Source organism: Clytia hemisphaerica, unplaced genomic scaffold (genome assembly GCF_902728285.1).
Source record: "Clytia hemisphaerica strain Z4C2 unplaced genomic scaffold, Clytia hemisphaerica genome assembly, whole genome shotgun sequence".
In the NCBI taxonomy this organism is placed as follows: domain Eukaryota; kingdom Metazoa; phylum Cnidaria; class Hydrozoa; order Leptothecata; family Clytiidae; genus Clytia; species Clytia hemisphaerica.
In genome coordinates this window covers 1,682,451-1,696,054 of record NW_027103512.1, presented here as the reverse complement: position 1 = coordinate 1,696,054, position 13,604 = coordinate 1,682,451, and the positions used below count along the sequence as shown (strand labels likewise).

Sequence of the window (13,604 nt, the reverse complement as noted above, 5' to 3'; positions counted from 1 at the left end):
GTTGATGTACGGCTTTATATCGCCTTTGCTCACCTAAACAGACGACGGTATTTTGTTGTTTTAACCGTCATCGAGCAAAGTGGACGGTGATTTTGGAGACGTGTCAACTTTCTCGGGCAATTTAAGACATGTCCAAATTTTTCAAATGTACCTGGGGAACTAATAGCATAGTTAGGGAGTTCTTTTTGAGGTTTACTACCAAAACTTTACGGAGCTGATTGTAGATATTCGAGTATTTTGAGCCACAGATATCTGTAAAGCCTGAAGGGCTAGATAGGCAACTTTAAGCTTTCTCCAGCAAAAAAAAGTGAAGCAAAAATTTGACTTTTTAAATTTCGTGCCGATGGATAGGATCTAGCATTTTAATTGTTTTCAGAGCGCGAGATCAAAAAAATCAGGCGGCAAACACTATTTCGCATCTCTCAAACCAGTGAAATTGCTTGTTGTCATGTGATTTCTTTGGTAGGAAATCCTACCAAAACTTGCTTCACTTTTCGATAAAGGTCGCAAATCTAGCCCTTCGGGCTTTATAGATCTGTGTTTTGAGCCTCGTATATTTGTGTCTGTAAAATATTTTATTTTCACAGTAAAAATTAAACAAAAAATAAGATATTGGTTGAAAGATCCAGAAAATGACGATAGCAATAGGATTTGAAGGAAGCGCAAATAAAATTGGGATAGGTATCATAGAAGACGGAAATGTTTTATCAAACGTTCGACACACTTATATCACACCTCCTGGAAAAGGTTTGATTTTGTTTCATTTTTAGACGGGAAGTAGAGAATTCTTTATTAAAGTAAAAAAAGTCCCTTCCTGCCATCCCTCTCATGGCGTTTCATTTTTTTTTCAATCTAGTAAGGACCTAATACTATATAAACATTCAGAAGAACTATTTTTATACAGCAGTATCGCCATGTAATTACAATATTGATTGCCTTTTCAGTGCCATAGGAATCATTTTTATTATTTGGGCTGAGGATTAATAACAACGCGAGGACAAACCATGGTTTGGCCCAAGGGAAAGCCCCCATGCCCGTGCCACTTCTTTTTATTGAATTTTTATCAAATTTGATTGGATTCTGTGTGGGTGACTTATTATTGATAACTAATTTCGTTCAGATTTTGTTTTTCTTTCCAGGATTTTTGCCACGTGACACGGCTAAACATCATCAAGAACATATTTTAGATATTTTACAAAAGTAAGAACATCTTTTGTAGAAATCCTTATGATAAAAATATTTGCAAACATTTCAGGGGGGTCATGCAATTGCTCCATGACACTATGATCAGTAACTACTATTTTGGGAAAGTCTTTGTCACACCATCGCCAGCAAATTTTACTCAGCTGTTGAGTAACTGTTTTCCATGCTCAATTTTTCTAGATGTATACTCCTCGAAATTTTTATTTCACTTTGTTATTTAAGAACGGTTTGAATAAGTCCACTTGGCTTAAGTGACTATCAAAGCATTCACAAATTTCGTTTTCATAAATTTGGCAAAAAATTTATTTGAGATGTTGAAAGTTTTTAGATATTTTTCCATAAAAATTAATTTCAATTCAAATTCAAATGTCAATTTCCTCTAAAAAATTGCAATCATAAGTTCAGTTACTGAATTCCGGATATTCTTAGTAAATTTTTAATGCAAATTTCATCATGAATAGGGTGTATTCATAGTATGGTGTATCTAAGGGGAACCTTTCTTCTCTGCATTATCAATTTTTTCGGCAAAGAAAAACGTTAAACCGGCTATATCCAATTTTATCGATTATTTTGTTTCTTATTCAGAGCACTGGAAGATGCTAATATCAAACCAGAACAAATCGATTGTGTTTGCTTTACAAAAGGTATGATCTCTTGGGCCATTTCCAGGGGGTAACCTGAGAAGAATTTTCAGGGGGTCTAAAGGAGTGTTTTTTTTTCATTTTCCAGGGGGTAAATAGTTATTCTAAAATTTCCAGGAGGTAAAAGACAGGTTTTAGTTCGTCCACCGTAACTTTAAAGTATAAAAAGAAATTTTTTCCTAGGTTTTTTTCAAAATTTGCCATTTTCCAGGGGGTATCCTCACATTTCCAAGAATTTTATTCTGACTTGAAAAGGTTCGTCCTCCTGTATGGAAATTTAATGGAACAGTCCATTTTCTTTGTTGTCCTCAAATAAAAACTGGAGGGAAATAGGTGCAGTTTTTAAAAAAGGGGAATTTTCTTAAGATAAATTGAACGGGAGCTAGCCAGTGGTTTTAAAGCTACTTCCTTGTGTTTTACCATTCTAGAGAAAGGTGGAAAGATCGAGCAAATCTTCAAGTGTTTTTCCACTGAAAAGGCAATTTCATCACTACAGTCGTCTCTCGCTTATCCAAACAATTTTATTCGAATCTTTCTACAATTCAAACTTATTCCCAGTCCCCATGAGAGAGGAAGCCTCTGAAAATACTTTCTATAATTTGAATATCTATGTTATTCGAACAAATAAGATTCCTTGTTCGAGTTCGAATTAGCGAAAGTCAATTGTACATATTTGGTGGGGTAACGTCCGATAACCATATTATTATATTAACGATAAACACTAAAAAAACCCTGAAAAAGTGATCTAAATAAAACATTTCTTTGTTTAGGACCAGGTATGGGAGCACCTCTCGTCTCAACGGCTGTGGTTGCACGCACTGTAGCTCAGCTATGGGATAAACCTCTGGTTGGTGTCAATCATTGTGTTGGACGTATCTTTTCATTTGAGTTACAATGCGTTTTACCGTGCTTTGTACCTGTGAACTTTAAAAAAAGGTAAACTGTACATTTTTTGTTTATTTCATTTATTTCAAGTTAGTTTACCATAGATAAATATCTAATTTACACCAACAAAAAAAAATTGAAAAAATAGAGTTCAGTAAATTTTGCAAATATTACAAGTACAGGGATCTAAACGTTTAAGCTTAAGCAAACTAGATTTAAACGTGGAAATATCTTTGGAATTCTTAAGGTCATCCGAAAGTTTATTCCACAAGATACTAGCTCGAAATGAGAAAGAGTTAAAGCCATGGCGTACCGTCAAGACTTTTTTACGGACTGAAAGAAGATTTTTGGAACGAAGGTGACGTTCGATCTTCCGGGACGGAAACAGCCATGACATGAAGACAGGATTTCCAAGATTCTGAGATTTGAAGACTTCAGAAAGTAATTGGCGAAGGTGTAATTCATGAATAGATTTCGTAAAGGCACATCCTCTGTTTCCGGAGGGATTAAATTGAGAATTTTTGCTCCACGCTCAAAAACCTTAGGTAAAGTGTTTTCATACAAAACATCCAAAGAATAGGGGCATACATGAATTTTGAAATGATAAAAGCATTAAATAATAAAATACATTGTTTGTAGCTGATTAACTTTCTGATTCTGTTGAATCTGATGACATTGTAGTTTGCTAAATGGCAAAGACTAGAAATATGAGATTCAAAGGATAACTTGGAGTCAAACACAATACCAAGCAGCTTAACTGAATCAGATTTTTTGATAATAAAATTGTCAATCTTTATTATTCAAAAAATGTTGTTGCCCTGGCGAGATCGGTGAACGAAACAAATCAAAACACTGGCGTTATCGTGTCTGGCATTGTTCAAAGAGGAGACGACCTGAATCAGAAAGTAATGAAAGTAAATGAGATCTTGGAGCATCAGTGTAATGAATGCAACATTGGTTTTCTTGATAATAGTGGCATCGATCCCGGTAAGCACCTTAATGGCAGTAAACTGCATCTCAATGTTAATGGGACCGATGAACTTCAAAATAATTTGAAAAGTATTATAAACTGTTGACGTGTTTTGCATGAACTTGACGATGAAATTGACGACCTCGATGGTACTGAAATTCTAAAAAATCCTTTACAAAACCTGAGCAAAAAAGATGGCATTTTATTTACATATCTCAATATAAACTCTATTAGAAACAAGCTCAAAGACGTAAAGGGAATCATCCTACCCCATGTGGATATCCTCTGTATAGCAGAAACTAAGATAGACTCTTCGTTTCCGGAATCCAAGCTTTTGATTAAAGGGTTCAAAAAGCCAATTAGACTTGATTTTTCTAAAACCAGCGGAGGTTTGCTACTTTACGTAAAAAACCAGCTCCCACTTCGCCAACTTAAAGATAATCTTCTATCACCTGGAATTGAGTGTCTTACACTGGAGTTGAATTTGAGAAAAACTAAATGGCTCCTACTTTCTATTTATCGTAATCCAAGTTTACAAAAGCTAAAACCCTTTCTTGAAGAATTAACAAAAGTTCTTGACCACTATAGTGACACGTATGAAAATGTATTGATTTTTGGAGATTTTAATGAGGAAATATCTGAGAAGAATATGTCAGAGTTCCTTGATGCATTTTCACTGAAAAGTCTAATTAAGAAGCCAACATGCTTTAAGTCAGAAAAGGGTAGATGCATTGATTTGATCCTTACAAATCGGGCACCTTGCTTTAAAAACAGTGGGTCATTTGAAACAGGAATCAGTGACTACCATCATCTGATTTATAGCATGTTCAAAGCTAGCTTTAAAAAATCTCCTCCAAAGATAATTGAATATAGATCCTTTAAAAATTTTGATGAAAAGGGTTTCCGGTCCAACCTCTGTCGTAATCTTGATTGTGACTTCTCAGACTTTGAAACTTTTAGCACAACTTTTGAAAATATTCTTGATGCTCATGCACCAATGAAAAAGCGAACCGTCCGGGGAAATCAAAAACCTCATATGTCTAAAACCCTACGTAAAGCAATCATGGTTCGCTCATACTACAAAAACAAAGCAAATAAGACCGGAAACCCCCTCTATAAAACCTTGTATCGCAAACAAAAAAATTATATTGTAAATTTGAATAGGAAAGCAAAGAGAAAATACTTTCGTGATTTAGGGACATCAGAAAATTTCTGGAAATCTGCAAAACCATATTTCTCAAAGAAAGTCCAACATCACGAGAAAATCTTCTTGCTTGACGATTCAAATAAATCAAAACTTGTTGATGATGAAGCCTCCATAGCAAAAATTTTTAACGACTATTTTGTAAATATTGCTTCCCATCTCGGCCTAAAAACTTCAGAATGCAGTCTTCCAGAAGATTCTGAAACCGATCCGCTTGAAAACCATCCTAGTATACTTCGCATCATCGAATCTCTATCTGCAAGCAAGTCTTTCTCTTTTAGCGAAGTAACTCCTGAAGATATCCATTGTATTATGCTCAAACTTAATCAAGATAAATCTGTCAGCGGTCCTTTTTCCATTAGAATAATCAAAGTGGTCTCTGATATACTGTCAGGGCCATTATCAAGACTCGTAAACCTTGCCTTCAGTACTTCTAAATTTCCCCAAAGTCTAAAAAGGGCAAGGGTTACGCCTGTTTTTAAAAAGGAAGATAAATTTCTGAAGAAAAACTATCGGCCAATTAGTATATTACCAGCTTTTTCAAAAATATTTGAGAGAATTATGCACGACCAACTTTCATCCTACTTTGATGGCATTTTTGATTCGAGACTCTGTGGGTTTAGAGCTAAGCACAGCACTCAACATGCTCTAATTCAAATGATTGGTCAATGGCATCAAAGTCTTGATGAGTCCGGGAAGGTGGGAGCAGTACTGATGGACTTATCAAAGGCTTTTGACTGCATTGACCACAAACTTCTTATCGCAAAGCTTAAAGCCTACGGAATTGAAACAAAAAGTCTCGATCTTCTAAAATGTTATCTGAGTAATCGCTATCAGAGAACAAAGATCGGCTCTGAATATAGCGATTGGTTAGAAATCACTCTAGGTGTTCCGCAGGGGTCAATTCTTGGTCCCCTTTTATTTAATATATTCATAAACGATTTATTTCTTTTTATTGTTAAAGCCAGCATCTGCAATTTTGCGGACGATAACACCTCACACACTCTTGTGCGGAAACTCTTGAAGAGGTCATCTCAAATCTTGAGTTTGACCTAGAAATAATCTTAGCCTGGTTTTCAAATAACTACCTCGAAGCTAACCCCGGAAAATTCCAAATGTTGGTTCTAGGAAATAGGAATCTTCCTGTAGAAATCAGCGTTGGAAATGTTAGGATAAAATCAACGGATTCTGTTGAGCTTCTAGGCATAACTATTGATAACAATCTTTCTTTTGCGACCCATATCAATTCACTTTGCTCTAAAGCAAGATCCAGAATCTGGAGTTTGAACAGAATTCGTTTTTATCTTAATTTTGACCAGCGAAAGTTATTATTTAATGCTTATATTATGTCAATATTTAACTATGCACCGATCATTTGGATGTTCTGTAATAAAACCACATATGAAGAAATCACTAAAGTTCATAAGCGGGCCCTAAGAGCTCTACTCTGTGATTTCAGAAACGATTATGAAGTTTTATTGCAAAACGCCAAATGTAAGACGGTTCATGAAACTCAGCTTTGCTTCTTACTTTGTGAGGTCTACAAATCTGAGAACAAATTAAATCCGAAGTTCATGCAAGAAATCTACGTAACGAAGAAAATAAAATTCAACTTCCGAAACAAAGTTTTAATGTCTATACCTAAGGCTAATTCACAACGTTACGGAACTCAATCTTTCTTATTTCGAGGAAGCCTGCTTTGGAATCAGATCCCTGAAAAAATCAAGCTTGAATCCTCTATCGAAACTTTTAAATCCTCACTGAAAGAAATAAGCCTCACAAATATTTGTCTTTGTAAAATATGTATATAAAAAAAAATTTTATCTTATATTCTTCATTATATAATTAGTTTATTCTCTACGGTTGGTATTAATTAGTATTTTATTATTACTATGGCAGACCAACAATAAATAAATTGGAAAATAAAAAAATAAATAAAATTATTTCAATAGATCGATCAACGTTATGTCCTAGTAGCATCATCTGAAACTTTTTCGGATTTGCCACAAGCATGTTGTTTTTAAACCATTCTAAGACGGTGGCAAGATCAGACGTGAGGTTAGAAAGAATGGTATCCATGCTTGGGTCACATGAGAAGAGATTATTATCATCCGCAAAGTTACAGATACTTGCAAGTAAAAATAAAAGGTCGTTAATAAATATGTTAAATAAAAGAGGGCCAAGAATAGAACCTTGTACAGCTTTATCAGTAAAATAAAAATTGAAATCAGTGACAGGGGGCTCCATTTCTCCATTTGGACCCTACTCTGGATCTTAGGGGTCGTTTGAACGACGTCATTTTCATTGTTCTCTGTGTACAAGTAGGGGGTGTCCATAGGCGTAGCGAGATGTGAGGCGTGCAGACGTTTATGACATATTCATTATCTTTTGATAAAACAAAGACAATAATTGCAGTGACGTAAAAACCGCTCTCATCCATAAATTTTGCAAGGTATCCACACCTAGATTTATAAACCCTAAACCCTATATGTGTCAATCCTTAACAAGAATAGTTATAAAGATATTGAAATGGGACGACTTGTAACGGGAGCGCAAAATCCAGTCGTTTTGTACGTCAGTGGTGGTAATACGCAGGTCAGTGATTTATTTCCACTCTATAGTATCTTTCCAATGTAACGTTATGGTCAGCGTCATACGAACTATTTGTTGTTTATTTGGCAAGTTGGTTATTTTTAGCTTGAGGTTTAATGTGAAAATATGTAAATAATGGGTTGTTATATAAGCCCAGAGAAGGAATTAGTGTCTTAAATTGGGTAAATGTTATTTACAGGTGTGGATATTTTGGGGTGAAAGATAGATGGATAGATTAATGAAGATCTTGTCTATCTTGTCTATCACATGGGATAAAAAAGACCGGAGAGACCCAATGGTCTACTATTTAACCATGGGTTTTGTTTATGACTCTCTTGATTTGGATGAACAACACATGATTCTTAAATCATTTCTTTTCTTTTGTAGGTGATTGCATACTCACAACAGAAATATCGGATTTTTGGTGAAACTATAGATATTGCAATTGGTAACTGTTTGGATCGATTCGCTCGAGTATTAAAGGTATTTCTCATTTTTTTTAACTGATTAAGATTAGATTTGAAAATGTTGGAATAGAGAGATTTTCGTAAAAGGAAACTTTTTTTTTTTCGATTGAGAATCACTTGAAATTAATATTTCTGCCAGGAACCATTTATCTAATTTATCTGATTTATTAATTTCAATTTTCTATGGGCCCTGCTAAAAGGGTTCAATTGAAAGTTAGACTTCCCTTATAATTATTCTAGTTATCAAACGATCCAAGCCCTGGTTACAACATTGAACAAATGGCCAAAAAGTAAGACACATTTCAAACGTTACCACATATCGTTAAATTTTTCCAATATGATTTTCTCTCATGAGATACCATGTATTCAAACTAGTCAAGCTGCTTTATTAAACTTACGGTGGAAAAGCGTCAAAACATCAGGCTGAGAAAACGAAATGGCGGACTAGTCAGCTCAAAATTTGGGCACATTTCCCTTATTATAGAAAGCCCAATCCAGTCAAGGAGTTATAAACTGTAATTATATGGCTGATTACATTTAGCTTAGAGATGTAAGGGAGGAGCGGGGTGATTAATCCGTAATAGCCCTGCTGTAACCACCCCTCCTCGAAAAGAGAAAAAGAAATGCCTTACGTTCAAAAACTAATCGATTTCATAGTTGCGCAATTCGAATATTTTAACTGTTTGGTTGTTCATAGTGGATAAGTGACACTTGAGAGTCCCATTTGAGTGTCCCGCTAGAGCGTCCCACCGTCCCACATCCCACTTATCTAGTTTGCCAGTTGGTTGTCATTCGCTTCTATTCAGTGACAAAAGTAAAAAAGGAAGATTGGAAAAATATGTGAACAAAAGTAAGTATTTACACTGAAAGTTTCAAGCTAATGGCCTTAACGTGTCTAGAAACTCCCGTAACTTTCTGTTTTCTTTTATTACCAGAGGAAAGAAGTACATCGAGTTACCTTACACTGTAAAAGGAATGGATATCAGCTTCTCTGGTATCCTCTCATTTATTGAGGTATGAATAAACCGTTTTGTTTTGTCCCTTACGAATTCGTTTTTCCCAGTTTGTTAGAATAGTTATACAGTGTGTCTCAAAAAAGCTGACAAATTGTCATATAAAGTAAAACCCTCATAATTTAAATGCAAAATTATATGACGTGTATACTTAATATTTCAATCTCAAAAACCTATTCAATCATCTTGGAAATCTATTGATTTCAATTATTCCAAGACCAGCTTAGATAAGGAGTTTTGAGGATTTGACTTTATATTTGGCCGCTTTTTTCAGGACACGCTTTATGTGTGTTCTAATTAAAAGGTCCGCAAATTGGAGAGTAGACTGTGCAGTAGAGATCCTTCTGTTGAAAGATTCTTAATTCAGAATGAAATGTGTTGTCCGGAGATTACCCATCGTCCACGAACGAGTGTCCCTTTACCCTATTCTTGAAACAAATTTCGATGTTTCTTTCATACTATTTAATAATTCAATGGAGTCTCCATAACTCGAACACGTAGGGGAAACACAAAGTTCTTCAAGTTAATGTGATTTCGAGTTATAGAGTAAGGTTGTTTGTAGGACAATGTTTACTAAAAGGACTATTAAACTTGTTCAAGTTAAGTTGAAAGTTAAGTTATAGAGGTTCGAGTTGAAGAGATTCAGCTATATTTATAGGGTTTGCTAAGTGAAACGGACCATAAAACTTGTTCGAGTTATAGAGGTTCAAGTTAAAGAGACTGTACTGTATATCGTTTTGTTCAGGCAGCAGCTGACAAGATGATGAAGAGAGGAGAGTGCACTGCTGAAGATCTTTGTTTTTCACTCCAAGAAACTTTATTTGCTATGCTCATTGAAATTACTGGTAAGGTTCAATGAACAGTCTGTACAAAAGAATCTGATCACCTTAAACGAAACTAATTAAATAATATACTCACTCGCCAAAATAAGTTCCCGCCAAAATCAATTTTTTTTGTTTTTTTTGTCTAAATGAACCCTGAAATTCACCAAAATAAGGCAAAATAGAACGCTGTCATTCGCCAAAATTAGTTCCCGCCAAAATTTGAAAATTTGGCCATTCGCCAAAATAAGTTTCCGCCAAAATTAATTTCTTTTAGGATTTTTGCTGCCCGCCAAAATTATTTCCCGCCAAAATAAGTTCCCTTAAGGTAATCCTTCTCAAATTTGTGGTTTTAAGAATTACTAGTACAAATCTGAATTTTTGTTACAAAGATAATCAAAAGTTAGAAGGGTCATGATATCACATAGACTATCCTATCGTCGACACAAGGCCACTAAAAAGGGAATAATTCAGGAGACGGGATAAATTTGAAAATAAGTTCATCCCGGGGCGGAGAAGCAATGGCGGAGGTGTTTAGAGTTTATTCCAAACTCTTCCGTCACTATTTTTTTCCGTAAACCGCCGTGTGGGTTGTAAACTCTGTTCATATATCTATTTCCCTCTAGGATAGCATCGTGTAGATATCACAGCAAATATTGAGATTTCTGTGTTGTTTTTTTTTCTTGAAGAATGCTTTTTTTAAATTTGTAAATTTGTTCTTTTTCCTTAACACTAGAACGAGCAATGGCGCACTGCGGATCAAACGAAGTTCTTATTGTGGGTGGTGTTGGATGTAAGGAATTCACACTCATTCATACGCAATTTCCTTACAAGCCCTACTACACATTAGATAGGCTAACTTCTCATAGATTTTTCGTGCAAGTGTGTCAAGTTTTGAAGTCGACCATAGTCCCCCATGTTGTTTTTCAATTTATCTTACATTTTCGAACGTTTATTAGTTCAAAACATTCGAATCACGCTGTTAATGGCTTGAATTGAAAACAAGACGGCGGATTAGTCAGCTCTAAATCTGAACACGCTTCTTGTATACGGGTTGCTGTAAATCAGCACTTTTACCGTCCTCGATATTGCGGGTCAGAACTGTGGGGTATTCCAAATCGCTTCAGTCACTCTACCGTCATCAAAAGTGCAAATACATAAACTTGCTATTACATCTAAAGTGGGGGTATAGTGTAAATGGCAATGTTTTTTATATCATTTCTATGTTTGTAATTCTTTTTTTTTTGTAGGCAACAAGCGACTACAAGAGATGATGGGTATGCAAAACTTTATCGTCCTTTTCTCAATGAAGATGGAACAGTTTTGATATTTTCATAGGCTTATGAGAGAGTTAATGTAAAGAATCCTATATTTGCCAAAAATTGCTAAAAACAGATTTCACCATCCACAGCCAGACCGGGATAATTTACCCACCTCAATCTTTTGATTCCTATTTGAGTATGACGAGGACTAACTTCATATGGTTAAACGAACAAATTACGCATGCGTGTTATAATGCCGGATTCTTTACAGGAACAGACTTTATTTGCAAATTGAACCCGTCATCGCTCTGTAAGATGGTTTCTTTTGCAAATTTTGCACTCGTCATCTTCACAGTTCCGACCTTTAACTACATATGTGTATCTTACTTTTACATTTTCAGGCAAAATGGCTGAAGAGAGAAACGGAAAACTATTTGCCACGGATGAAAGGTAAACCTTGAAAAATTGAAATTGCTTGAACTTTACACCAATCTGAACCGATCATGAATTTATTTTGATACTAATACACAGGGAGCAAAATTAAAGTCTGAAGAAAAATCACGCTTTAACTCGAATCTTTTATGTGCTTGTTACATGACTTTTATTTCTGATTGGTTGGAATTTATTGACAGGTAAATAAGTAACATGGGAAAACAATCACGTGATATATTATTTTGCAACCCGTGTATTCATACCGTTGGGAAATCAGTTAAGTTTGTCAAAATTCTTACAACTCTTGACGAAAATCCTTTCAAGCAGGAAATGATCGAATAGCGCTCTGCGTCTCGCACGTCATAATTATTTCAAGTTAATAGAAATGTGTACGAGCTCCGATCCCACAGTTCATTTGGAAATGATTGGAAAACCGTGAAAGTTATTACCTTTCTTTAGATATTGTAAGTTATAAACGTGCAATAGTAATTACCGCAAAGGAGGAAGGGATCGCAAGTCGTACAAACGAATAAATTTGTGCAGATTTGTTACTATTTTTAGATTCGTCGCGTTGTGATGCTATTTTTTTTCGAATCGGTACGAGTTATATAAAATACGAGAAAGAATATCAAATTGTTCATTTTCGTTTAGGTTTTGTATCGACAATGGAGTGATGATTGCTCAAGCAGGCTGGGAAATGTTTCGTTCAGGTCACGTGACCCCTATGGATGACACGTGGTGCACTCAGAGGTGAGCAGAGAAATTATTGCTCTAAATTTCGGAGAGTAGAAAGTGACTGTTTTTCCTGAGTCACTTTTTCCATGTACTCTGTACCAGAGTGAATCTCGTGTTCATCGTTTTGTAGTACAAAATATAAATTCCCGTACTGAACAATAGCCCTCTCTCCACAGTTCAAGATCATGATTATGTTTCTTTTCTTTAAAGTTGATGTAAAGTAGTACATGTGTACTTAGCTCGAGGCTAATCAATATCAACAATATCAATCAGCCACTACTGTTCCGAGCTCTAGCGTTTCCAGGTCTGTTTCCCGCTTTAAAGTGTCGAGAAACGTTCGTTTCCTCAAACGATTAGGACCGACAGGACACCAAAGTTAAAGATCTGAGATTATTTCATGTTTTGAACGATGATCTATAAATAGCAACACTTCTCTCGTCGTCTCCCCTCTCTTACCTGGACTCAAATGGTGGGTTTGAAAAAACTCAAATCAGAAAAAACGATGACAACAAACCTTATATGGCAATGACTTTTGAAATTAGCCGTAAACATGGCAATAGTGCTTGAAAAGTTGTGCACGTGGGAGGGAGGCCTTATTAAATAATTGCCTTAGGAGTGTTGTTTGGAAAGATTCTTGACTCCATTGAAGGAAGTGGACAGGCGAAATACAACGACGTGGTTTACTAGTATAGTTTGTAAATTGATTAAAAATGGCTGTGTTTCTTTTGTCCAAAATTATGATTTCAAATGTTGAACCTGTTTTTCTTACGCTTTGTGTAAGCCAAAACCAATAACAGTGCTCAATGTTTATGATAACAGAGCTTTATACTAGTTTGAAAAAAGAAAACGAGTTTTAAGTTAATTCCATACTCTACCTGTTCTTCTTGTGTTTTTGCTAAACATTCTCCCATTCTTTAAACCTTTTAGATATCGAACTGACGAAGTTGATGTTCTTTGGCGTGATTGAAACAATTGAGAAGGTCAGATATAAGGATGTATCCAGAACCTGTTTGTCCAGTAAGGATGTTATGTAAAATATGGATAAAGAAACAAATGTCCAGGGACTGCTCATAGACCCTGATACATCGTATTGGCCATGAAGATAATTGACTAAGAAAACCATCCAATGATTGCTACTTGCTGTATAATGAGACTTTATTAAAGCATGAATGAGAGCTTTTGGTGTCGGTGGGTGGTTTGAGAGTATAACTTTCCATGTGTAAGTTCTGAGGAAGGGTAACAGAACAGAAAGATGTAAATAGAGGTACAACTTGTATGTTACGATATGGATGCATGCCAAAGATGTGTTTACTTCCCAGAACAATATGTTTCTCTTTTTTTTTTGGAATATTTCAACTTCCAACAAACTTTAGATGTAG

The 13,604-nt window shown here is 35.3% G+C and overlaps 1 protein-coding gene and 1 long non-coding RNA gene across 3 annotated transcripts in view; one reads left to right on the top strand and one right to left on the bottom strand.

Annotated features, from left to right (window-relative positions):
* LOC136799314 (uncharacterized) overlaps nucleotides 1-13,604 on the bottom strand; it is a 159,651-nt gene that overhangs the window by 66,379 nt on the left and 79,668 nt on the right. The window lies entirely within an intron of this gene.
* LOC136799306 (tRNA N6-adenosine threonylcarbamoyltransferase-like) lies at nucleotides 586-13,205 on the top strand. 2 transcript variants are annotated; one of them, XM_067056012.1, is made up of 14 exons: nucleotides 586-747; nucleotides 1,140-1,200; nucleotides 1,789-1,847; nucleotides 2,615-2,716; nucleotides 7,425-7,498; nucleotides 7,883-7,978; nucleotides 8,203-8,252; nucleotides 8,898-8,976; nucleotides 9,721-9,820; nucleotides 10,533-10,589; nucleotides 11,047-11,073; nucleotides 11,460-11,508; nucleotides 12,142-12,240; nucleotides 13,153-13,205. In XM_067056012.1, the coding sequence occupies exons 1-14, from the start codon at nucleotides 633-635 to the stop codon at nucleotides 13,190-13,192; spliced, it is 1,008 nt and encodes a 335-aa protein (XP_066912113.1). In that variant the 5' UTR covers nucleotides 586-632; the 3' UTR covers nucleotides 13,193-13,205. The 2 variants fall into 2 exon arrangements, with proteins under 2 accessions (XP_066912113.1, XP_066912114.1); XM_067056013.1 differs by lacking the exon at nucleotides 10,533-10,589.

Coding starts and splice junctions, on each gene's coding strand:
- LOC136799306 (XM_067056012.1), top strand. CDS start 633: ATGACGATAGCAATAGGATTTGAAGGAAGCGCAAATAAAATTGGGATA. Junction 748..1,139: donor TATCACACCTCCTGGAAAAG/GTTTGATTTTGT, acceptor TTTTCTTTCCAG/GATTTTTGCCACGTGACACG. Junction 10,590..11,046: donor TATTGTGGGTGGTGTTGGAT/GTAAGGAATTCA, acceptor TTTTTTTTGTAG/GCAACAAGCGACTACAAGAG.